The 25,092-nt window shown below is 40.8% G+C and overlaps 2 protein-coding genes across 5 annotated transcripts in view; one reads left to right on the plus strand and one right to left on the minus strand.

Moving 5' to 3' along the window:
* Nucleotides 1-412: 412 nt before the first annotated feature.
* On the minus strand, nucleotides 413-1,691 carry c10h3orf38 (chromosome 10 C3orf38 homolog). The gene is made up of 3 exons (XM_030787315.1): nucleotides 1,528-1,691; nucleotides 1,097-1,278; nucleotides 413-982 (listed from the first exon to the last, which is right to left on the minus strand). The coding sequence occupies exons 1-3, from the start codon at nucleotides 1,652-1,654 to the stop codon at nucleotides 413-415; spliced, it is 879 nt and encodes a 292-aa protein (XP_030643175.1). The 5' UTR covers nucleotides 1,655-1,691.
* Nucleotides 1,692-4,763: 3,072 nt separating this feature from the next.
* myo1b (myosin IB) overlaps nucleotides 4,764-25,092 on the plus strand; it is a 61,804-nt gene continuing 41,475 nt past the window's right edge. For all 4 annotated transcript variants that reach the window (XM_030787188.1, XM_030787189.1, XM_030787190.1 and 1 more), the window contains exons 1-3: nucleotides 4,764-4,963; nucleotides 13,446-13,589; nucleotides 17,229-17,344. In XM_030787188.1, coding sequence (XP_030643048.1) covers nucleotides 13,455-13,589; nucleotides 17,229-17,344 — 251 coding nt within the window. In that variant the 5' untranslated portion in view covers nucleotides 4,764-4,963; nucleotides 13,446-13,454. The remainder of the gene's footprint in view (nucleotides 4,964-13,445; nucleotides 13,590-17,228; nucleotides 17,345-25,092) is intronic.

Genomic DNA, 25,092 nt, shown 5'->3' on the forward strand with positions numbered 1-25,092 from the left:
AAATAGCGAAGAGAGATTAAGAATCCCCATAACTGCTGCCCGAACCAACACTAATTAAACAAACAGACAAACTGTGAGAAAACCGAGATTTTGTAGACTGAAGTAATCACATCACTACTCAACAAGGCATCTTGTGGTTAAAAAAATAAAACAAAATAAAAAAAACACATAAAATCTTTAGATTTTGTTATGTTACATAACTTTAACTTTAGACTTTTGTTACAGCTAGCTAAACAAAGATATTTGTTTGAACAGCCACTTAAACAAAGATATTATCTGACATTAAAATGAAAAGCAAACTAGCCTATATGCATCAGGGTAAAGTAAAAAATTTGAAAGCCAATTGCACGTCCCATTCAAAAAGTTTCAGAGGGTCCACTAATAACTAGACATAGGCCTAGTCAAATGATCTTTAACTATACAGAGAAAGCAGCTCACTTGAATCAAATGTCAGTGCAGGTGGTCCAGATCTCTGTGCCGCTTGAATTGCATTCTGTCCTGTTATTTTCAAATCCACAAATTTAATCTTCCAGCTGTTATTGGTCAGGGGGGAGCGTATGAGACCAAAAACCTGCTCAAAAATGCCAAGACAATTGTTATGCCTGTAAATAGTTCCAGCTACTGCTACTAGTACCAGCCCATGAGGGGAAGATATGCACTTCAGCCCCTGACCTTCCATGTTGGGGTTAAATAAGAGCTGCTCTTCCTCTGCGAGGGCCTTTAGTCGCATGCTGACCATTTCAGCACCATGGAACTCCTCCATCTTCTGTTCTATATCCAAAAAACCAATCCGTAGTCTTACAGTTTCCCAGAAATGCTGAGGCCCCCAGTCCTGCATTGGCTGACCCATCAATGGATTGTGGGAATTGAGGAGGCTGTAGAACCAGTGACAGAACTGCTGACTCAAGGCTGTAAGATCAGAGAGTCCATCTCCAGCATAAACTGCTCTTTGACCGGTTGAAACCGGAGCCGAAATCGAAACCTGTAGATTGAAGAGTATCAGAAGGGAAAATGAAAGATGAAAGTTTCCAAAAGTGAGTTACATGCCGGTTTAATGTTATGGATTTTAATGTGCACATCGTTGAAGTTTACTTACATGGCTTACATGGCTAGACCAGAGTTCAAGCGTCCTTTTTATAAGCTGGTGTTTTTCGCTACTTGGTGTGATCACAACACCTTCTTTCGCAAGGTATTTAAAGATTACATCACGGTGCACCTTCTTTCGCTTCAGGAGCTCCTCCGCATTTTCGGAGTATGTGACAATGGCCTCAATTGCCTCTGTTAATTACAAAAAAAAAAAAAGTGTAAAGACATTGACGAGCTCCACTGAAATGCGTTACCTATCATTTAGAAGCATCTCACGAGATTTTTTTTGACTCGATTGTATACGAACATATAACATCAAAGACGAATTCAATACAAGATACAGTTAGCAGAAAGTAATTAAAATGAGTACACTTATCTTTCATGCAGTATTATTATCAAAGGGACGCAAACTTCGAGAACTCTCAGGATTTCGTGCCTCACCTCTAGGGTTCTCCACCGAAATCATTCGGTTTGTTACTGTATCACTAAGGGACAGTAAGTCTGTCTCTGGAAGTAATTCCAACAGCTTTCTGCAGCCATCACGCTCCCGGTCTGTCAGCTTTGGCATATCTACAATACCAAATGTCTATACCGCAAAAACTTCCTTGTTTCTGTCACTCTGAGCCTTTTACACTCCAGCACATTCCTGTCTTCCGGAGTTTCTATCGACATCGGTGACTCCAGTGTTACACCAAAACATTTCCGTGAAAAACACGTGACCATGCTTTTCGGACCGTCCATTTAGAGTGGGTATTTTTTCAGGATAGACAATACATTGGCTAAATAGCATTTATCCAACCGCCAGGAAATTACATGTTTTGGCATATTTTGCTTGATAATTAATTTTGTTTGTTGAACCTCATAGGAGAACCTTATATGTCTAAAAATTTTGTGAATGGTGATTGTCCATCAGCAAGTATTGTGAAGTAAGACACGGAAAGGCTCGTTAAGTGATCTTTCAAAATAAAAGCTTTATTAAATCAACTGCTTTGTCTGCTTTGCGGCTGTGAAACTCATTTTCTCTGGTTGGTGGAAAATAATGCTGCTGGTTGTACCAAATTACAATAAAAGTCAAACAAGTGAGCAAGAACACAGGTTTTCTTATGCTGTTTAAAGTAGAAGTAAACTTAAAATACTGGTGTGTGACTGTGTATGATTAAATCAAGTTTAATCCAAAATGGTTCAAATCTTTTTCAGGATGTATTGAGACCCCTTCACTTTTTCCACACTTTGTGTTATGAACACGATTCAAAATTAATTAAATTCCAACCCCCACACCTGTGGTACATAGTGTCACAAACTAATATAGATGTGATTAAGTTACTGATGTGGAGGGTGAGTAACACAATGAGAGTTTAGTCCAGTTTAACCCGGAGTGCATGTATGGCAGTGTATGAGTGTCTTCAATAAATGTTGAGCTCACGCAGTTTAAGTCAAGTTTGTGGATATTTATCATATATATATATATATATATATTTCGAGTCTTCCGGTCATATGAAACTATAACAACATCCAGTCAACACACAATAACCCATAATGACAAAGTAAAAAGAAAAAATTATTAAAAGCACAAAACTGAAATTCTCTCATTTCTCTCGTGTATTTAGACCCTTTATTTGGCACTTTGTGAGACTGCCTTAGGCAGCCATTATAGCTGCAAGTCTTCTTGGGTATGCTTCTCCCAGCTTTGCACACCTGGTTTTGCACACATGGAGTTTCTCCCATTCTTCCTTGCAAGTTCTATGAAGCTCTATCAGATTGAATAGGCAGTGTTGGTAAACAGCAATCTTCAGAGCTCTCCACACATTTGTATGGTTCAAGTCTGGGCCTCAGCTGGGCCACTTAAGGACATTCATAGATCTGTCCCAAGCCTTCTCCAGTAATGTCTTGGCTCTTTGCTTTGAGACCTCGTCATGTTGAAAGGTGAAACTTTGCTCTGGTTCAAGGGTGTCAAAATCCAGTCCTGGAGGGCCACGGTCGTGCTGTTTTTCTTGTCAACCAACTAAATACAATCTCTGCACACCTGTTTTCAAGGTGAAAATCAAGAGGTAACCGAGAGGTGAAAACAAAAACCGGCAGGAACCTGGCCCTCCAGGACCAAATTTTGACACTGCTTCCCTAGTTCAAGGTTGTGTGTGCTCTAGAGCAGGTTTCTCATTCTCCAAATCCTTTAAGAGCTGTTTCCCAAACTCCAGTCACTCTGCCAGAGAGACCTGAACGATGGAGTGCTGCAGAGATTTAATCTAAAACACAAAAAATCATGGGGGCTAGATACTCCCTGTAGCTAATGCATACAGAAGGTAACGCTGATGAAAAATTCAACAACTTTCCAAATTGACCGAATTTGTTTACATACATACAAACACACAGGCAGACAGACCATACAGACGGAGAGAGAGAGAGAGAGAGAGAGAGAGAGAGAGAGAGAGAGAGAGAGAGAGAGAGAGAGGAAAAGGAAGAGGACTAAGGATGCCTATTGCTGGTCTTGATACCGATTTAATGAACAGCAAGAAAACAGGGATGAGTACTTCCTACTGTCCTGCTGCAGGCATCAGTAACGACAAGGCGTTTCACGTATAAACATGGTAACACACAGTCAAGATGGCAGTCATTCTCTGAGTTCTTCCTTTTTGTTTATTTTGTTTGTTTGTTTGTTTGTTTTTGTTATAAACTTGAAATCCTCAGATTTTGTTATGTTACAAGTTTAGACATCCAGCTGATCACTACGCATCTGAAAATAGAACATAGAGAGAGATTAATCCATTTTAGGATAGTAAAATAGAAATGCATCATTGTAAAGTGAACTGTCTATTCATCAAGCCATCAACAACCTGATTGCTTAATCGTTATGCAGTTTCAGGACGGTAAACCTCTAATTTATTTTTTTTTCCTGAAGTAACTGAAATTAATGTACTTTGGTTATAAAGGCACTTTGTCTTTCAAACTTCCAACAGGAGGCAGCAGCATACTAGAGAACTGTCTCTCTGTCTGTGTGTGTGTGTGTGTGTGTGTGTGGAAACGAGAGCGAGGGAGAGAGATTTGGACTTTTTTCGATCAGTGGTTTACTTTTGCTTACGTGAATAAACTGTTTGCAACGCCGAAATCATTTGTATAATGGTAATGGGTGCTTAACTGACTATCTACACCCAGCACAAGATTTTTCAGTCCCGAATATGTGTCTCGCTTTACTTTTCTGGTTACGAGTTGCCCCGCATTTTTCCTGAGCTAAATGTTCGATTTATAGATTTCTGTAGATAGGTTGTAAAGTGCATGAGATGCAGCGTCCCGAAAGTAGCAGTCTTCGCGACAGTGTGCATAAATCATACCAAATACCTCATAATTTAAGATCGGGGAAATATTTAATCTTATAAAATCTTACTGGATGCACGACGGTGATGAGACATTTAGCCTTCCATTACGTGGCCATCCATTTATTGAGTAGGCGATTAATTTACAGTCACACTTAATTAGTTCTGTCGACCTATTGAACACTAGATGGCGATAGTGGTTTTAAAACGTAACAAAAGCGAATATAACAGATTGTGGCGTGGCCCCCCACTTTTTTTATTCTTTTTGGCCTCCACAGTAAAGGTAGAGACTGAGGAGGCTAGTTCACTTCAGCCACTCCCCATGGCCATTGACTCGTAGTCCCGATCTGCCCTCAGATCTCCATTGAATGCCTGCAGAGTTGGTTGAGAGACGCGTCCTGGCACTTTAACAGTGTACAAGTCTGTTGTTCGTGGATAGCTACACTTAGAAAAAATATAATAAAACAACGGGGAAGGGACTGAGGACTCACCAACTTTCAGCTGGTTATCGGATTTAATACTGAATTTCAAGAGTGGACTGAAAACCGTAACTCAAGTCTTCAGTACAGGCAAGTTCAGTTTTCATTCAAAGTTCGCTCTTTCTTCAGCCGAGTCTCTCTAAACTTAGCAGACTTTCTTGGGGTTGATGATGTTAGAATGCTGACCTTGAATGTAAAAGCCAGGGGGTTAATTTGTATCTTTCAGTTAACCTCTTTGTTGGCCAACGCACAAACAAAAGCAGTAATAAGTAAAATGTGGACACCACGGGCATTGTATAAACTGTCTGAATGCAGTTTGGAGATTTGCTCATTTGAGCATCTCATTGGAGCAAGTTTCCCAACTAGTACAACGTTAGCTGGAATTTACATAGCCAAATTCCGCACGGTACTGGAAAGAAAATCAAATTAATAACATCTTTGTTAATAACAGAAATTATGGTTAATTGGGTTGACCTGGCATGTCATTCATACGGGCAGTGCTGCTTAGTTCAAAACTTATGGTAAAACATTGCAACGAAATGTACTTTCTTCTGCAACTCCACCGAGGAGTTGGGCGTTGTTTTCTTTGCAGTTTTAGTAGCTTTTTAATCATGTAAACTTTTTATTGTGAGCATGTGTGTGCGGACCATTATTGATTGTGCTAAACGCACACGCAAAATAGTTTAAGTAACAGACCGACTGGTTTCAGACAAAGAGCAAGGTCTTTTGGCTTCAGGACGAAACGAAGTCAATTAGAAATGTCATTCACTCTCACCAACGTGATGATAAAGTTCTAAGAAACCAAACATTTCGCTCTTCACGGTCATTCTGTGTAAGAAGCGTATATCACCTTTATGCTCTTAGACCGACTAAACCCTTGTACCGCCCAGCCCCCATACTCGCTCTCGCTTGCTTCTTGTGACTAATTGTTGTCTCCTGTGTCGTGTATAGGGCATGTGTGCCTTGACTAAAGTTATGTCTCCTCTTGAGTATAAGTTAGGGAAAACCCACAAACAAAACTAGCTCTATGTCAGCACGCACTGATATATCATTGTCGCTATGTCCTCTTCTCAATATGGTGTGCACATTCATCAAGCTCTTCAAGACATGATTTAACTGGACACGTCTAAAATAAATAATTCTAATAACAGCATTAATCATGAACATAAGGACTTTTTGTTTAAAAAGAAAAAGTGATTTACCCCGAAATGTATTCCAGACGATTTTTTTTTCTTTTATTCTTAAGTACAAGTTATTTTCCCTTGTGGCTTCCTTGTGGTATCCTCTTTTCAGATAGCGTGAGGTTTTAATATTGTGTCCGTGAGGAGAGATGCATAGCATTGCCAGATTCTAATCTGCAGCTCCTGAAAGCATAAGAACGCGTCCATACTGGACAAATAAATGGAGTGGGACAGCACTGATTGTCAAGTATCAGTTATTTTAAGGCTACCAGCTGAAAAGGTTTCTTGAAGTCTGTAGAGGAAAGAATCGGAGGGCCTTTTAATGTAACATTAAAAATGTTGGCCCAATTAAATCACTGACAACGTGTACCCTATATTTCAAGTTAACATTAAAACATGAACATTCATATCTATCCCTATTGCATTGTCTCGTTTTTCTGGGTGTTGCGTAATGTTTTGAGTTCTCATGCTGAACACTTACGAGTGCAAGCGTGTTGTACTAAGTTCACTTTCAATGTATGAGCTTACCATGATAAGAATAGCAAGATCATTGTCATGCAGTCTATTCAGTTCTAAGTTTGCATTCAACCTCATAGTAGTGGTGTGAATTGGCTAACTCTCAATGGTGCAGAGCGAGTTCTAATAAAAAGCAGCTTCTCTTGTGGCTTCTGTGGTCACATTAAATATTCATGGAAGTGATGATCAGAGTAGGTAGATGCTTTGACTGCTGCTGATTGGACAGCTGGAAAATGTGGAAACGTGGTCAAGCTGACATGTGTCTCCCTTCAGAGATGACAAATGAACCTTTAAGAGTTGTAGGATCAATCTTGTGGGTTTTTCTTTGCTTTGCTCCGCAGTAGATATTCTAGTCTTTAACACAAACCAGCTTTTTTTTTTCTCCATATAACCATTTTGTGGAGTACATTTGTGGATCCTCCTCATGCTAGGTTGAGAACTGCTTATGATATTTGTGTCATAATGGAAGCAGAGACAGTGTAGCATGACCATAAATTCTCCTGAGGACTCAAATAAGAGTGATTCTATTCAACATGTAGTTGAGTTAGTGTTGGAACCAATGCTTGTTGTTGAGGATCTACGGTTGGAAAGCTAATGCTTGTTGTTGAGGATCTACGGTTAAGCTATTATCATTTTTAAAAAAAAAAGTGCAATGCACTTTTTTTTCCCCTCAAAATTGATGTTGAAAAAATACCTGAGGTAGGCGATGTGCTTTCAGCAGAGGTCACGTTGTACCTTTTTCGCCCCCCCCCCCCCCCCCCCCCCCCCACACACAGGGCATCAGCATTAGCCCACCCACCTAACGCCTACAACTCCTGCACTCAGCTAGTCGGTGCTTCAGGTTTCACACTCAGTGAAGCCCTTTTTGGAACATTGCATTGTTTCAGAAGAACTGCAGAAGGGTGAGCAACGTGAGCAGAAAACTTGCAAAAAAAAAAAAAAAGAAGAAGAAGGAAAGAAAAAAAAAAAAACCCTCCATCCATGCTACAAGCTGTGATCCAGTAACACATTTGGATTTGTGGTAGTGCAGTTATGAAATATCATATCCCGCTTTCTGCGAGTCCCCAGGTGAACTCATGCAGCTGTTTTTATTTCTAACAGGTCTTCTGTTTTGTTCAGTGTGATGTCAGTCCAGAGGTACATGAGGACGTCCAGGGTGGCTGTTTTTACCATTTTATGGAACTGTGAAAAATGACACAGTTTTGTCTCTAGTCTACAGAAAACCTGGAAATACTGTTCTTAGAAAGCCATCAAGCGTTTAGTTGTTCATAAATCGACTGCAATAGTTTCAATTTTTTTTTTTTTTTACCTCAGTTTGAGTTATTCTGGAGCTAGTCTTTAGATTTAATTGGTTTGGGCATCAAATTCAGAATTAACCACCGCACTGTATTTTAATCGTAAATCAATTTCCCATACAGTGTTGAGATGAAGCCCTCCTGTGTGCTTGTTTGAGAACTGGGCACTGTGGACAGGAGACATCTGTTTTTTTTTGGGGGGAGGGGGGTGGGGTGGTGTTGTACAGTGAAGGCCTTGTCTGCCTCTACCTTCGAGAGTGTGTTTTTGTACAGCTTTTTTTTTTTTAACCGAATGTGTGCGTCTGCACCCTTACCCCACGGTTTCTGAGAGAGGCAGGCGACACTCAGGATGCAGCAGTTGGAAGATGAGCGGTATTAACACACTGCGGGGGGTGGTAAGCATCAGTAATGGGCACGCACACAGCTAGCCAACAGTCGCTGTAAACATGGGCCCCATGCCAGGGAACAGGAGGAGTTGTAGATACAGATTAGAGGATCCATCCTTCCACTTCACTGCACTGGTAAAATGCCTTTGCCTATGTGAGCAACAAGGGACATTTTTATTGCTTATCAGGGTGGTGGAGCCTTTTTTTTTTGTGTGTACTCTTTTTGTTTTGAAGTGTTTACCAGCACCAGAAAAATCTCTTTAGAGGGCTACTTTCAGAAATGGATGGTTTTGAAAAAAAAATCGCATGAGTGAGAACAGGCCCAGGTAACAGGCCCTCGCATGTCTACCGATCCTTATCTGGCTCCTTCATCACAGAATGTTACATGAAGTGCAATATGGTTACGGTAGTAATGCATGTGAAGAAATGACATGTGAGTCAGTCACTGCTTTCCTCTGGGCTGTCACTTTGACAAAATGAAAACTATTAATCATTAAGGTTCTAAATGCGGAAACTGTCGTCATCGCCTTGTCAAACTTCAGTATTATTGAAAAGAGGCTGTTCCTTTTGATTCCAAGTCTGGTACATTCTCTGTATTCATTTTTAAATATACTAAACACTGAATGTCAGGGCTCTTAAAAGTAATTACACCTCCGTGGAAAATGGAATCGTTAAGATTCATTAGTGTCACCTGGTTCATAGGAGAGGACGTCAGTCACTGTTTTGCTTAATTCTGTCTGAAAGATGAGGCTTTTTGAAAGTAAGGAGGATGATTTCAGTATTTTAAATTGGTTACCACTTAGAACTTGCTCAGTAACCATTTGACATTTGCTAAATGGTGCAAACCAATCTTCAGGAAGGGAAAATGAGTAGGCTTTCACCCATACCAACAACTGACCACTAATAAGTTGTGCACCTGGTACTTTCATATCTTCCATATAACATAACTGACCTCAGAGGCAAAATCCTCTCCCTTTCCATACACTACAAGTCAATTTGTGAGCTGTTTTGCAAGGCTGGTAGAGAAGATTGAAGGCCTGCCAAGATGAGCTCCTGCTGGGCTTTGGAAAAGTCAATCTCTGAGGGTTTACTCTGGCAGCTGGACAGAGGACTGTGCAGCCTTTCAGGTCACTAGCAGAGCTAGGCAGTCTGCACAAAGAGTCACAATAGCTCTGTTTCTGTAAATCTTCCTCCCTCTCTCTCTCTCTCTCTCTCTCTCTCTCTCTCTTTCTCTTTCCTGCTGCTCCATTTGGAACAGTCTTAATCACCACAATTGCCAACAAACTACAGCTTTGTCATCTTTACCCCACACTGCCTGTTTGGCGCTCCACTGGAGGATTTGGGCTCAATTAAGATCCATTATATACGCTAATATCACTTTCTTGGCTGAGCGTCATCACACACAGCAAGTCTCCTTAAATCTAGTACTGATGTCCAATGGACTTTGTGTTTTGCTTTTTTTGTGTGTCTGATTCTGTTTTGTTTTTCAATCTGAAAGCATTTGTTTGGTTTAGAAGTGGTCAGTGTGAAACACTGCCTTCAGAGTCAAGGTTCATTGTTCACGTGTCCACCAGCTAAACAAACAAATAGCCACTGCAGACTATTTCACCCTGTTCCTACAGCCCCCCTCCCCCCATACACTCTCTCATATTCTCCACAAACAGTAATTTATTGTTTAAAGGAGGTATTTGAGAGAAACGAAGTGTCAAGCATGAAAATGTGCCCAAGGGTGAGTGAGAGAGAGAGAGAGGAACTTTCCCTTACTCTCTTGTCAGTCAGTGGAAAATCACAGCCTAGCTCCGGGAATGGTAAATTATAGATTATTTGTGTTGCTCTCGGGGAAATGTGGGGCAGCGGTGGAGTCTGGTGGTGATCCAGACTAGATGAAAGGTGACTTGGTCTCTAATCCTTAGACCTGGCTCTTGTTTTTCATCAATATCCATGTGTCACACGGTAATGGTATTTATCATTTTTAGGTTTCTATAAATCTGTCCTCTAATCTGTGGGATTTACGAAAGACATTCTTATTTTCTTACAGTGACTCTATGAAATGATTTAAGCAACTACTCGATTGTGGTAATGTGCTCCAGATAAATCGCGTTTTAATGACTAAAGCAGGTTTGACCTGGAGACTCATCCAAGACAACGTTGAGTTATCATTTTTGCATCAATCGTTTCAAAATTGCCTGGAGGACATGGTTTTTGAGTAAAATCTGTTTATAATATTTGGGGAATGAAGGTATGCCTATATCCATGGTATGCTTTAGTTATTGACCTTCATGCCTTGGCAGAGAACTGTGACAGATTTCGCATGTCAGCTGATGAATACTATTACAAAAACCAAAAAATTAAAAAAAAAACCCCAAAGTAATTCCAAACCATTTGAACTTATTTTTTGCAACTTGTCTTTCACCTCTCACCTTTAATCACTATCAAGAACAATTCAAGGCAATGTATTAATGTATCTTGTTCCTACCAGCTCAGTCTATCGGTTGTGAAGGGTAATCCCTTGTGATGTTATCTGTAGGTGTCAGCCTCTTTTACTCTAATGGATTTGATGTGACAGTGCTTAGGCACTCTCTGTAATGCAGCAACATCACTAGCTGTCTTTGGAGAACAGGCAAATCTGGCCTATTGACCTGTCAGAGTAGTAAGTGAAGAGTGAGTTCTCTAAAACAAGTCGGCGACAGTTAAATAATGTATTGGCTGTCTGTGATTGTCTCCCCGTTTGTGACAATGCTGTGTTTTTTGTTATGCGCTCTCTCTCTCTCTCTTTCTCTCTCTCTGTCTGTCTTCTCACCTGATTGGAGCTTACAAACCACCTGAAGGTCATTTCCTTGTTTGTCTTTCAATGCATCTAAATATGGATTACCTTCCCAGTTAGTCTGAGTTTCCACCTGCTATGACCCTAAACATTGTTTAGCTTATTTCCATAGCAGCCAGGCCGTTCAACCATTCAGCTTTATCACTGTCAACGTTCATATTAAAAATGTGTAGCAATAACATTTTTTCTAACTTTAGTTTGACTTGAATTGTTTTATGATGACAGAAAAATAAACTTGGACTATGATCAAATGAAATTTGAGCAAGGACATTTAAGCGCTGTATTTTTCAGCCTCTGTTATTGACTGTTTTAATTGTTTTTGTGAAACAGGGACCTCAAATCTGACTCAGGGCCTCAACAAAAAATGTTTTTAATCCTTTCAGAGCATGCACTGATGTGTAAACATAAGTTAATTGATGTTAAGAGAAAAGGAGAGAAAAGGGTAGTGGGAGTGGCTTTTGGGAAGCTTCAGTCCAGTGCAGCGTTGACTTGGTTTATTGGCTAATAATTTAAAGCCCACCCGGAGGAGTGAAAAGAGAGTAGCCTAATCTGCAGGTGTGGTTCAAGAAGAATCCAGTTTCTGCCAACAGTTGCTATGTGCTGGAGAAAACAAGCTTTGGAATTATTCTCTTAAGAAAGATGGTGATCTCTGGTGTTTGTTTGATTCTTTAGTTCTTTACAAGTGTCTAGGTTTTTTTTATTTACAACACAGTTTCCCCAAAACAGGACTGCCTTTTTTTTTTCCAACTGAAACTAGACTGGCCTTTTGAATCTGTTCCATTTTCATGAAGTAAGTACAGATAATCAGCCCTCAGCTGGGTGCTTAGTTACAGCCATTGCTAAGATACAGATGGGTACAGACATAGATTAGTTTTTATTACATCAGGAGTCAACACGGATAGCTGCCGCACAGAAAATACAACAGACAACAATACTCGCTCATAGGAATTCAGCATTTTCAAGTCGTTATCAAGTTGATCAAGAGCTTTTGATTCGTTTAGCAATACCGTGAAAAAATTGTGGTGGCATCTATGTATGAGAGAGGGCAGGTTAGCTAATGTGACAATGGTTCTACTGCTTTTCCCTTTCACTGTGTTAAGCTGTGGCCTCTGGTTGGGGGGAGATTAAGATAAAAACACATTAAGTTGTGCAATAGTAATCCGGGATGCTGCACACAACTGGCTTTTGATAGTCCAGCACCTTGGCAGTTGCAGCAGCTTAGTGTCTAGGTCAGATGTGTGTCCCTGTCAACACTGGTTTCCCATGCTCAGATCTATCCATCGCGTGCTCCCTACTGATCCTATCCCATAATCCTTTACTTTTAAAGACCATCCCACAGCCAGGCTAGTTTTGTTTTCAAATACGACACTTCTGCAGCTTTAAAATGATCCTCACACATGACAGTAAGCAGGGCTCTGGAGTTGTCCATACCATCCAGCTTGGACCTGCACTTGATGACGAAATGTATTTTGCAAGTACTTTTGTTATCTTCTTTTAAGTTGTGTGTTGGGTTTTTACTAATTGTTAGAGTTAGTTCTTATTGCCTCGCCTCAGTTATGTCTTTCAGCCAGTTCATTATTGCAATGGTTTTGTGCTGATCTACAGGGTACAGAGTGGTAGCGTTAGACAAATGAGGGATGAGCATGTCGCTTTGCCCTGGCCCCTCTGTTTCAACAATGCACAAGGGCTTTGGGGTTCGGTAAAGCCCGGTATCAAGCCTGTGAATGTAGTTCAGGCCCCCTTTTATCTCTGGTGCTATACCGCTGGGATTAGTGGCTAAAGGAGACTGGTACAGAGGAGTAAAAGTGCCACCCCCAGCAGTGTCTTTGTGTCTGCCGCTCTGTCCCGGATCCACCAAAATCACACATGAATGGGGGAAGTCACACACAAAGCTCATTCAAGATTCAGAGGTAAACGTTAGCGTCAGTATTAAGTTTGCTTGCCTTGTCCCTTCCAAACTGTCAGAATGTGTGGGGGTCGTTTTGAGGACCAAAGCCACGCAAGTCAGTGGAACATCTCAAGGTCAAGAACATCGGTTCTTCCATTACATAATTCCCAGTGGAATTTCTCAAGTCCGTGGTGTTCCGAGTGGAGCTTGAACAGGCCATTCCAATCAAACTACCCTCTTGGCCTAAACCTTCTCCTGTGCAAACATAGATTTTAGAGTTTATTTACACAGTCTGTGTTCAGAACTGTTTTCTGATAGGTGTGCAGGACTTCTTTCACTGACTAGTGACCAAGATTAAAGTGCAGATACCTATGCACCACAAATGGTGTTCCAAAAGTGGCCTTTGAGCAGGGATTGAAAGAAGTGTCAGTTTAAATGTGGCCTGATCATCTGATGAGTAACATTTTGTTTTGTCTCTACAGGGGGGGATTATGTCCAAGATGGAGGTGAAGACATCACTTCTCGACAATATGATAGGGGTGGGTGATATGGTCCTCCTTGAGCCCCTATCAGAAGAGTCCTTCATCGATAACCTGAGGAAGCGCTTTGATCACAATGAGATCTATGTAAGTCCCATAATATGAAATGCGTTGTTATGACAATGCAGTTATATGGATCAACAAAGTTAAATTCATTATATCTGTCATGCATTGTGTGATGTGTTTCTATTCCTGTGCTCTACCCATTCAGTTTTTTTTCCTGTATTTGTAAGTTTAGCTTCGTTCTCTTTTGTGCTGCACAAGTATGTTTATGTTCTTGATGGGAAAATGAGAGTAATAAAAGATGAATAAATCAGCATAATCGTTCATTGTTCCGTCACAGCCCCTTAGATGTCCCCATTCATTTGGCTCCCCTGTCTTAGAAACAGTGGTTCCTAGGAGAAACCACAAATTCCAACCAGTCAATAAATGAGGTCACGCAAGAATGTAGATGATTTTCTAAATAAAGCAGAACACTCTGAGAACATTGACGATTCGAAGAACGGCAGACCCTCCCCCCTCCATTACCTCTGCCTTCTCTCAGGCAGCAATTGAGAGTCCAGATAGAGGAAGAAGAAGAAGAAAAACTTTTTATTGATCCCGTGGGGGAATTCATACTCTGCATTTAACCCACGCTATACACACACTAGGAGCAGTGAGCACACACACACTAGGAGCAGTGGGCTCCCAGGGACCAACTCCAGTTCTTTTGCCAGTGCCTTGGTCAAGGGCACTGACAGGAGTATTAACCCTAACATACATGTCTTTCATGGTGGCAGGAAACCCACGCAAACACAAGGAGGACATGCAAACTCTAAGAACATGCAAACTACCATGCAAACATGCTCTGGTTCTTGGGTACTCCCAGGCTCCTCTGTTCTCTGTGGCTTTGTGGCCCAAGCTTGCGTTCCATCGTCATGAGTCTGGAAAACTCTGCTTTGGAGGATGATGTCACTGCGGCTCTCAATTAGGTTTTCTTCCCTCCTGTCTCAGCCTAGAATGTCCACAGCCCTTGATTTCTGAGATTACAGGATTTTCCATCTCATTGACATCTCTTGTGAACAGCACCTACTGTTGTGTATGTGTGTGTATGTGTGTGTATGTGTGTGTATGCGTGTGTATGCGTGTGTGTGTGTATGTCTGTGTGTCCGTAAGATTGAGTAAGGTCTCCAATAAAGCTCTTGGGTCATTTTTCCACTACAGATTAGCTCAACCACAGGAGTTCAACTTGTGATGCAGAAGAAAAATGCGCATTGACCTAGTCAGCCCACAATTTGCTTGTATTCATTGTCACAATGTAATGTTAGGTCTTTTAAAATTGGAGTGGTATTTTTGGATCAGTTAATCAGTAGTGTAGTTGTGGACATATAAAAGCTAAATAAGCTGGTTATTTATCAGGCTGGCCTGTAATTGTGGTAGTTAGGTGTGGCTCCGTGCCAATGATGGCCAGCTGCTGGGAACTCCCAATATAGCACGGTGTGTGTGTGTGCCGCACCTTATCGTGTTATTCGAAGCCATCTGAAGTGTAACAATCCTGTGGAAAATTAAACTGATTTTTGTTTCTTTTTTTCTTCTTGGGTCAAGAAGCGAGCATGTCAGGATCTTTTAAGTCATGTTTTCTGTGACTTTGGTTACCCAAACGGTGCCGTTTTCCACTGAAAAAGCCTCAGAACTGCCAACAATAGTTTACAAGCACATCCTCAAGACTCATAATTAATCCCTTAATTATCATCCCATAATTTGGATTTGTTAGCCTCATTTTATAGAGCAAGTGATCTGAGCCTGGCATTTTCCATTTATTTATCACATGTACTCAAAATTGCCTTGTCACGTCAATTTCATATCTAATCATTGCACTGCTACAGAGTGCAAGTATGGGTTCAATAACACAATTATCCCTATGTATCTTAATGTTGAGACTTTGGTCAAGAACAATGGCTACAAATAAAAGCAAAGGTCTTGATAAACATCAGTGTTTAAAACATGGAGACACTGGACTGGTAAAAGGGGACATTGTTACGACCCATCAGTTTAGAGGCTGTGTAGAGGCTGAGTTTGTCAAATATTTTTATTTCTTTCACCATTGTACGTGAACATGGGTTTCCTGTAACTGGACACAATGGGAGTAAAGAGCCCAGAATCGGAACTAGTCATGCAGCAGCTTCATGTCCTATTGTTTTCAAATAAGGATGCCAATTGTTAAGAACTTGAAACTCAGCAATGACAGCTAGTAGAATGCACCAAATACCCATTTAGAGAGTTGCTTTTTGAGGTAAGAGCACAATGGACAGAAACTGGGGGGAAAAAAAATTTGCCAGCTGGCATTAAGGTAACATTACCTTGGCCAAGTCAGTAGGTTCTGTCCTACTTTACAATATTAAATTTGCTATATACTGCTTAAGCATCTTGGGTGAAAGCATAGACCTCTAATAACCTCTCTGGCATTCTACCCTGCCTGGGATTGTATTTGTTTGTTTGCAGGTTGTCCTTTGTGTTTTTAATTAAAGCCTGAGCAGACCCCACTGCGCATTATGAAAAATGACTATTAAAAACTAATATGTTTATGCTGCCTTTTGTGTCTCTGACTGGAACATGGATTATCAACTCCCTTTTGTACTTTACCGTGCTGTTATCAGAAACCTTCAGGAAAAATAGGATCCTAAATACAGGGATCATGGGTGATTCTTTGCTTTCCCTATTCATGTACAAGATAACAAAGCCATAGTTTTCAGCTTAAATTTTACTTAAAGACTCTGCACACATATCAGATGGCAGACAGTGCAATCATCAGAGCATCTTTTTTTTTTTTGGTTTGTTTGTTATGAAACATCTTCCAAATATTTCTGGCTTTGTATCTCGAAGGCCACATAATACCTCCTGTGTAAGTTGACAATAGGTTGTGGGTTGAGTTGCCATGGGAAAGAAGCACTAGCTCACCACTCCAGCTGAGTGGGTTACACAACAACCATTAGAAAGGGAACAAGTAATGACTGAATTAGATATAATTCTGAAGCTTTGGAGATTAGCTCATATTTTTGAATAATAATGATAAAAAAAAAAAAATGTTCAGGGAATGCACTACACAAAATATAACAATATTCTGGATGGGAAACGACCATGAAACATCATTTTCTTTTTAAAATAAATACTTATATTCAAGGGTATGGAGGAGGTGTTACATGAGTGTACTCTAAAAAAAGCTATAATCCATTTATAACATGCCACCCTTAAATGCCTTTAAATTCACATGTCATTCTGACAGTACAACTTCCACTGGTCATTTTTTTTGCCACTCTTCTCCCACTGGTGCTCCCTGGGATTCCGTACATTTTTCCGTCGTGTTGTCGTCTGCCGATGCTTTTTGGTCCCACATGCCTGAACAATGCCCCAGGAATTCCCAGCTGGAAACTGCAGACGGTTGCAGAGTTCAGCTCACCTCCGTGTAGAGACAGAGTTCTTGTTGTTGTTGTTGTTTGCGATCAGCAGGCCTGTATCTGAGGATTTTATGAGTTTCTGTAAAGCAGGATTGTAAAGCAGTAGACTAAACATATGTATCGCTATCATCTTAAATACCTTCGAATGGGACTGATGTAGCTTTTTACTCTCATCAAAAGCCGCATGTTGCCATAAGAATCACTGAATGTCTTGTTATATTTAATACCTTGCTGGAATCTTGATGGCTCTCTCACACATTCTTTCTTTCTTTCTTTCTTTCTTTCTTTGCAGACATATATTGGCAGTGTGGTGATATCTCTAAACCCCTACAAATCCCTGCCCATCTTCACAGCAGACAAGGTGGAGGAGTACCGCAACAGGAACTTTTATGAGCTGAGCCCACACATGTGAGTCCGGGGCCTTTTACCACCCAACCTCCTGTATTATTCACATGGTCTGAAATCTCAGGGTGTAGGATGCTCTTTCAATACTGGGTCACAGTCAACAATGCTCCACTGTCTGAAAAACAGACCTCTCAGACCAATTCAAGACAAATGCCCCATGAAGGCATGGACATCATAGGTCATCTTTTTTTTTTCTGATTATATTCTCGTTGCATACTTAAAGAAAGATTTGAGAACCAGCTGGACAAGCCCTTTCTAGTGAATTGTTATTCCAAGAAGCCTCAGTCAGGACTTCTAATGGATTAATATTTGAACAGATGCCTTTTATCACCATGGTGGAGTCTGATGCGGTATTTACTCAGCATCATAAACCTTGCATGACCAGGTGATGACAGCTGCAGAAAGTATATTTAATGCCCTTTGTGTAATCAGAAATGACTGTTCATTCACAGCGTGTTGTTTTTGTGTGGTGTATAATTAATTAAGTAATCATGGCACAATTCAAACTTCCCAATGAATTGAACAACCATAACTGAACAATCAGATCTCCCAGTCAGACGGATCACCCCAGCCACGCTCCTCTCGACGCCTAAGTCATGATGAACAGCACTGGGAGGGAGGGGGTGGGGTGACCTGCTCCTTTGCCCTGCCACACTCCGGCAAATGGCCATCTGTCACTGCAGAGTGCTGGCAACAGACTGACAGTGCTTCTACACTCAAAACAAAGCCGCCTGCTTTGTTTAATTAGCCCCGCTGCTTTCCAAAGCAATCAGCAAACTCTCTGGCCCCGCGAAGCAGTCTGGTCCCAACAAGAGCCCCAGACAAAAGAGCGAAGCTGGTTCCTTTCAGTGAACCAAAATGAGCAGCAGAGTGTGAAATATAGAGTGTGAGGTCACAGTTCAGGCCAAGAGTCTGTTTATCTTTATTGCCTTTTTCTGTTTCTGAAAGTATATCTTTGTATCTGTATTAGTCTTTATCTCTTTCCTGTGAAGGTGCAGTGGCATGTATTTCCTTAGACTAGCCCCCCCAACTCTCTCTTCAGGCTCAGTGTCAACACAGCAGCTGTATGAAGTAATTTGCGTGATGTTGGGCAGCTTCCAAAATATGTTTGTCATTTCCTTTTAGTTGAGTGTTCTTATAACTCTCTCAACTCATCCTCCTGTATCTGTCTTACAATAAACGAACTTTTTTGTTTGTTTTAGCACACGGTTTTCTTTTCTAGAGCCGCTTTCCTCATCTTGTTCATGTATTTAAGGCTTTCACTGATGTTGGGGTCAAGGCCCCACAATCTCTGATCTTAAGCCAGTGCCGAAGCTCATGCGATACAGCTGCTTTTGCTATGTTTCCTGAGAAGTAGACCTCTGAAATGGTGCTGGAATGATAACTTGGATTTACTTTCCTCCCAGGGATTCACATTCCGACAAACTGGCACAATAGGCTGTAACTGGGCCTGTTAACAGCACAAAAATTCAGACAGTATTTATAGTCAGCACCTCATCTTTCCAGTAAGCACTGTCATAGTGGGTAACTGGGGCAGTTGCATTAACACAATTTATGTAGACGGTTTAATTTGATGCGTTTTTTTTTTTTTTTTTTTGCAGTTCTCTCTGGTCATCGGTTCCTCGTGTACTGAATAAAGGAACCAATCAGAAACGCCCCCTGTTACTTTGTAGTCAGGCAGGATATGAACAACTTCCAGCTTTGAGAAATTCCTTACCGAAAAACGAATCAGTCAGGATCAACGGGAATCATGATTGGTTTTGTACTAGGCTGTTGGCGGGGCCACCGTCGGTGGCCGTTTACGCTTGTATCTTCATTTGTCACCCAGTGGTACCGTCCCCATGATGGTTTGGTCCTGTTATTCTTTTGGAGAACTTGTGGTGATTAAGGTCTCTTTAGTTAGATCTTTTTTCAAGCTGTGAAGCTCCCCTCAAAGCTACCTCTTTGTGAAACGCTTCATAAATTCTTAATCCCCGGTCAGACATCTGCTTTCGCGTTTGTATATCTGTTGATTGGGTGGACACTTTGTCTGAATATTTATGCAACGTCTGCACGTGTGTGTCACGTTAGGTTTTTTTTGTCTCCTCCCACTCTTGCACTAAAGTTGTTTTTTGTGTAATGTCTTTCATGTTGAGTGTTACTGCACCACAGACCAAACAAATTCCTTGTATGCATGTCATACTTGGCAATAAAATGATTCTGATTCTAATTCTGATTCTGAAACCACTTCGGGTTTGACAAGGTTCTAGTAAACCATGTGACTGTAGAGACCGCCTCATTTGCAGCTTTAAGTGTTTTTTGGTGCTGAGTCACCATATGACATAATCACATGCCACTTTGCTTATACCTCCAACCCCAGGGCAGAAATCTCGTAAATGTGCAAAGATGAAGCTAATTGTGGCAAAAGTTAAATTTATTGACTTTTGTATAGGGAGCGCATTTGCCTCGTGGCAAAAGAGCACAGGCTAGTCATATAAACATTTAAAAAAAAAAGCCTATTATAGAATGGAAAATATGCTGTCACTCAAATGGTTTGCATGGATTTACATGAATGTTTGTGTGCAGCTGAGAAATATGAGTAGCTTCAGATCATAGAGTTTCAACGAGGATGAAAAACACAGCTGAACGGACAGATACAAATGATTTTTTTTTTGGTCCTATACCATAGATCATGGATCAAAAAAAACATATATTTGCATTTGCAAATTTGCAAGTCGTTTTTAGTTCTGTTTTTTTTTTTCCTTCTCTTTTTAGTGGCAGCAGTTGTATATGAGAGGATATCAGCTTTTGTTTTATGGAAGGAGAAAGCAGCTCCTCTGAATGCATTCCATCAAGAAAATCCTCTTTGACAGCAGATAATAGCCAGGCCACGCCGTGAATCTGAAGACCAGTGAGAACATCTAAACAGGAAAGGCGATGTAAATTTATGTTGCCTCTCGTAGAAGTGAGAGGAAGGAAACTCACTGTCAACGAGAATCTTCAGGGGCTGGACACTCCTCTACGAAAAGCTATTTATTTTACCACACCAAACCGTGCTTTCAAAGGTCACCCATGCAGTAAAACACCCAGATTAAATGAAAGATAAACATTTACTCAGCTTAGCAAAATCTCCGCACATGCCGCTAAACTGTGCAAAGTGCTCTTCGTGGATGGCAAAGGCCATTTTGACTATTCAGTTGAAACCGTTTTCATACAAATGAGGGGGAGGAGCAGAGAAAGAGAGAGACATGGTTCAAATATGTCTTAATTAATCCCACATTTCGTCCCAATCCACTGTTCGGTGGGATAATCCAGATCCCTGACTTTTAAGGGTCTTGTTTTAGGTTTGTCAGTTCACAGTAGTTTACCATTCATTTGTATATATTGCAAGTATTGAAACCAGCTTATTCTGAGGTGTTTTGTTTAACTTTTCATATTTTCTTTTTTTCTTTGTGTGAGAAACGGGGCAAAACATCTGTGACTTATATAACCTCGGACTCACAGTCATCAGCATCACAGCACTTTACAGTTATAACTTACCTTAAACATATTTGATGAAACACCATTGAAATCTTCATAGGTGTATCACAAAGAGGGCCTTCCTGTCAAGTCTGTTTGTCTTCAATGACTCAAAGATCAAGGAAATGCCAGTACAATGTGTGTAGTCCCAGTACACTGATGATGGTGGTATTATTTTCCAGAACTTTGGCTACAGGTTAAGGATCATAGAAGTGTTCTGTGTGGTTCGAGCTAAACAGGATCTGCTCCAAGCAGCGCTTAAACTAGAATCACCTGCATAGGCCTTACCTTCATTACAGACTTAAGGCCCTAAAACCACGAAGATAACAAGCTTAGCTGTTTAGCATGTTCAGCGTTTCCGCTCTTTGACAACTGGGCAAGCCAGTCGTCTCACATTTAATCTTCTCTTAATTTGCCGTTTTATCCTCTCTGTTCTTCCTGGATCAAAAATGAAGAGGATTTATTGGGTAACATAAACAAATGGTGCTGGACAGTATTGTACAAACAGAGCGTTGTCTTTTTATAAAGCTTTGTTTAAAGAAAAAATGCCTGAGTATTCGCCACCTGGGAAACACCAAGTGTTGTCCAGACGGACTTCTGAGGCACTAAGGTCCCACACACAGCAGCACAGGGAAAGTACAGCCTAACTTTAGGGCTCAGGAGGTTAGGCTGCACCACCTCAGTTAAGTGACGCCTGTGTTTCTACGCCCAGGTCTATAATGGTTCTGGGAGGAGCAGTACAGAGGAGATAAGAGAAGTTTTACAGGCTATCTATATTAGTCTTTTTCACTCCCTCATATTCTCAGCATTCTCAGGGGTGGTCCTCCTGCAGGAGGCGAGGTTTTAAACTCCTCAACACATTTTTGTAAATAGCTTTATAATTGCTCGGAGAAATGAAGTGCAAAAAAAACAAAAAACAAAAACAAAAAAGAAAGAAAGCCCAGTGTAACAAAGTAGGAGTAATGATTTCCCTATGCAAACATTATAGTGATCCATGATTAAGACAGGAATCCTCCCCTACTGAAAAACAGTTCCGTTTACTCAGCAGACTTCAACATGATTTCTAAGAATACTTGTTGTTCCAGCTTTTGAGTTATGGTTCACTCTGGCCTTTAAAATTGGACTTGAGATTAGCCAGCGGGACCTGAGTGTTAGAACTTCACAGTTACTGAGAATGTTCCATTTTTTCCTTGGGCCATTTAAACCTGGCTCCCCATTTGCAGTGCTACACAGACCAGCCAAGCTATAATGGTGGTTTTTAATGACCGTTGGGCTATTTTTTTTGTTATAAAAGATATTTCTAGCTCTGTACCATTGAAACAAGACAGAGATTTATTTGAAGTGTTTATTGATGAGAGAAGCCAGTGCTCATTAGTTAATTAATTAGCCGATCTCGTGAAACGCTGGGTTACCTTACACCATCCGCCGTCTTACATTATCTCACCATCCTCCTCAGTTAGTTTATTTTACTTTGTTTTCTTTTAGAAATTTTTGCAATTTTTAGTCGGACCACAAGAATTTGATGTTAAGCTTTGGGTGTCAGACTTCTTTCTCTGTAATGGACCAGGGTGACTGTGTAACATTACACATTGGCAAGCTTACAGCGTGTGACGGTTCCGGAGGGCTGTCCAGGAGATGGTGAAGATGTTCAGGCCAGCATGAGCAGCTCCTCACTGGGCTGACTCAGAGAACTGTTTTGCTGACTATGGGCTTCAGCAGACATCTGTGTTTGGTGTGGTCCATCAGGCAGCTGGATGCGAATGAGTTTGTTCACATTGCTGCAGCCGGCTGAAATACAGTACATCTCAAATGGAAAGCTAACCCATGATCAAACTCAGACCCTGAGCTGGTTCACTTTAGAGCCAGTTCGGACTGTGCCATCACTGGATAAACCAACAAGTCATCGCATGTGGAGCAAAACTCAGCAGTGATATGAGGAGAGAATCTGTAGTAGTACTCTAGAGAAATTAGCCTTTTTTTTTTTACTTAGTGGCTTTAGTTCATTAAGAGATACTTAGAGGTTTTGAGGAGCCAGCAGTCTTCTCATTATGTTTCTGACTCCAGATGTTAGTGTCATCTTCTTTGTTCTGATGAGTATTCATGCTCGTATACATGTGGCGTGTTTCTTTCAAGTCGTGTTTCTCAGATTAGAGGACAGATCCGTTTTTCTGTAGATTCCTTAGATTTTGTTTTATCTGGCAGCATATTGCAATAGGGGAAAAATGAAGTGTCTGGCCCTGAAAGTGTTAGAATAGTTTGGTAAGTCTTGTGGTTTCTGGGAAATTCACCAACCTTTTTATTTATTTATTTATTTATTTTTTATTAAGCATTGTAGTTAGTATTGTAAAAATGGCATTGCAAGACTCACTAATTAGATAAAATGAGCGAGAAATCAAATTAAGTACAACATATGTTGTCAGCGATAAGCCATGAAAAATGACTAAACTAACTCGCTTTTTAACACATAGGCAGTCCAAGTTTATTTTTTAACATGAGTTTAGATTATAAAAAACAAACAAACAAACAAAAACATCCCCTATAAAATCCTTTGTGCCTCCGTATTCAGTTATAACACTGCCTTGCTGTGACTTCACTTTCACCATTGATTTTCAGACATAAATAGGGAACTCTCAGATGCTCCAGACTAGTGCTGTCTGTCCAGACACCTATTATATGACTGAGTGCTCATATGTAATCATTAGGTTCCCTTCCCCCTCCCCCTAAGATTCGACTGAGTCTTATGGATGTACTCACACCTGCTTCTCTATACAATAATGCCCAGAGAGACCAGGGCAAAGCTGTGCAGTTGTGCTCTAGGCTATTAGGCTTAATTGAGTCTGGTCACAGTAGGGTACAATCAGTGGCCATTACTGCCGTACCCATGATGTCATCTGACCCTGTACCAAGGCCCAGAGTTTGTGATAATAAACATACATGTCTGGCAAATCACGAACCAGCATCTGCACGGGTGACAAAGATGTGTTTCCAGCAATCTGAATGGGGAAAGAAAGAAAAAAGAAAAGAAACTGCCTGGTGTTTTCCTTTCCTTAGTTTTGAGACGTGAAAGGTTAATGATGATGTCTGTCTTGCTGTGCTCTGTGTACAGTGGATGTGCAGATGGAAGGGGTCCCTTCTTTGTATTTCTCTGTGTGAGTGAGTGTGTGTGTGTGTGTGTGTCCAGATTGGGCTGGTACAGTGCAGTGCAGGGTTGCTGCCTCCCTAAGGGGAGGATCATGTTACACTGTGTGTAATGAGGTAATGGGACACTGCTGCAGTCACAGCCCTTGGCACTCAGCATGCTGTTGTTAAGGGCCATTGGGGAACCGTTCAAGGGGAGAGTGGATCCCACTGATTGATCAGCAAGACCAGCAAAATGGCAACAATGGGACAGCTTATATATATATATATAAAAAAAAACCTTGAACTCTACTCATTTATCACAATTCAAGATGATGAGTGAAACGTTTGTCTGATGGGTCACTTTTTGATACTTCTCAGATTGTTCTACAAAAGAGGCAGAGTTAAGAAAAAAACATGACAGAAGGTGCACTCTAAATGAAATGGATATAAGCCATTTTGATATTCTATCTTTACAGGCCATGTGTGTATCATGTTTCTTAGTGACTGTGTTTTTAAGCAACGAAAGTCGCAGCAAACATGGAATCTAGCCCAACTACTGATTTACTCTGTGCACTGACTGAAGCGTATGTCTGTTTTGGCTCAGAGGTCTATAACATCCGCCAGCAGATCAAGGAGTCAGTTTGGAGGTCAGGCCATGGATTGGCTCCTCCTTCTCCCCCATAATTCAACTTCTCTGTAGCATCATGGCAGTTTAGGTATATGCACTTCTGTGTGTGGAAGCAAAGTTCTGAAGGCATTGAAACTGAATTTCTCTCTCTCGCTCTCTCTCTTTCTTTCTTTCTTTCTTTCTTTCTTTCTTTTTTTCTTTCTTTCTTTCTTTCTTTCTCTCTACTTCTCTCCATTTCTCTCTCTTTAGACCTCTTCCTCTGTCTCTGTGCTTTAAGCCCTACAAATGCCTCAGCATCATTCAGGGAACCGGCCTGTCAGTCCATTGCTGACCTAGAAACCGGATGGTGATAATGGATTTAGTGTATTAAATGTTCAGGCCAAACTAAGCTTAAAATTCACCTGGTCTCCAAATGTAATGTACTCTGATATTTGTTTCAGGCCTTACCCTAGAACTTTTTACTATAAAAGTAATCCTGTTTTTAAGTCACAGATCGGGCCAGCCA

Source organism: Chanos chanos, chromosome 10 (assembly GCF_902362185.1).
Source record: "Chanos chanos chromosome 10, fChaCha1.1, whole genome shotgun sequence".
NCBI classification, from domain to species: domain Eukaryota; kingdom Metazoa; phylum Chordata; class Actinopteri; order Gonorynchiformes; family Chanidae; genus Chanos; species Chanos chanos.

Coding starts and splice junctions, on each gene's coding strand:
- c10h3orf38 (XM_030787315.1), bottom strand. CDS start 1,654: ATGCCAAAGCTGACAGACCGGGAGCGTGATGGCTGCAGAAAGCTGTTG. Junction 1,279..1,527: donor TTCGGTGGAGAACCCTAGAG/GTGAGGCACGAA, acceptor TGTAATTAACAG/AGGCAATTGAGGCCATTGTC. Junction 983..1,096: donor GGTCTAGCCATGTAAGCCAT/GTAAGTAAACTT, acceptor TTCAATCTACAG/GTTTCGATTTCGGCTCCGGT.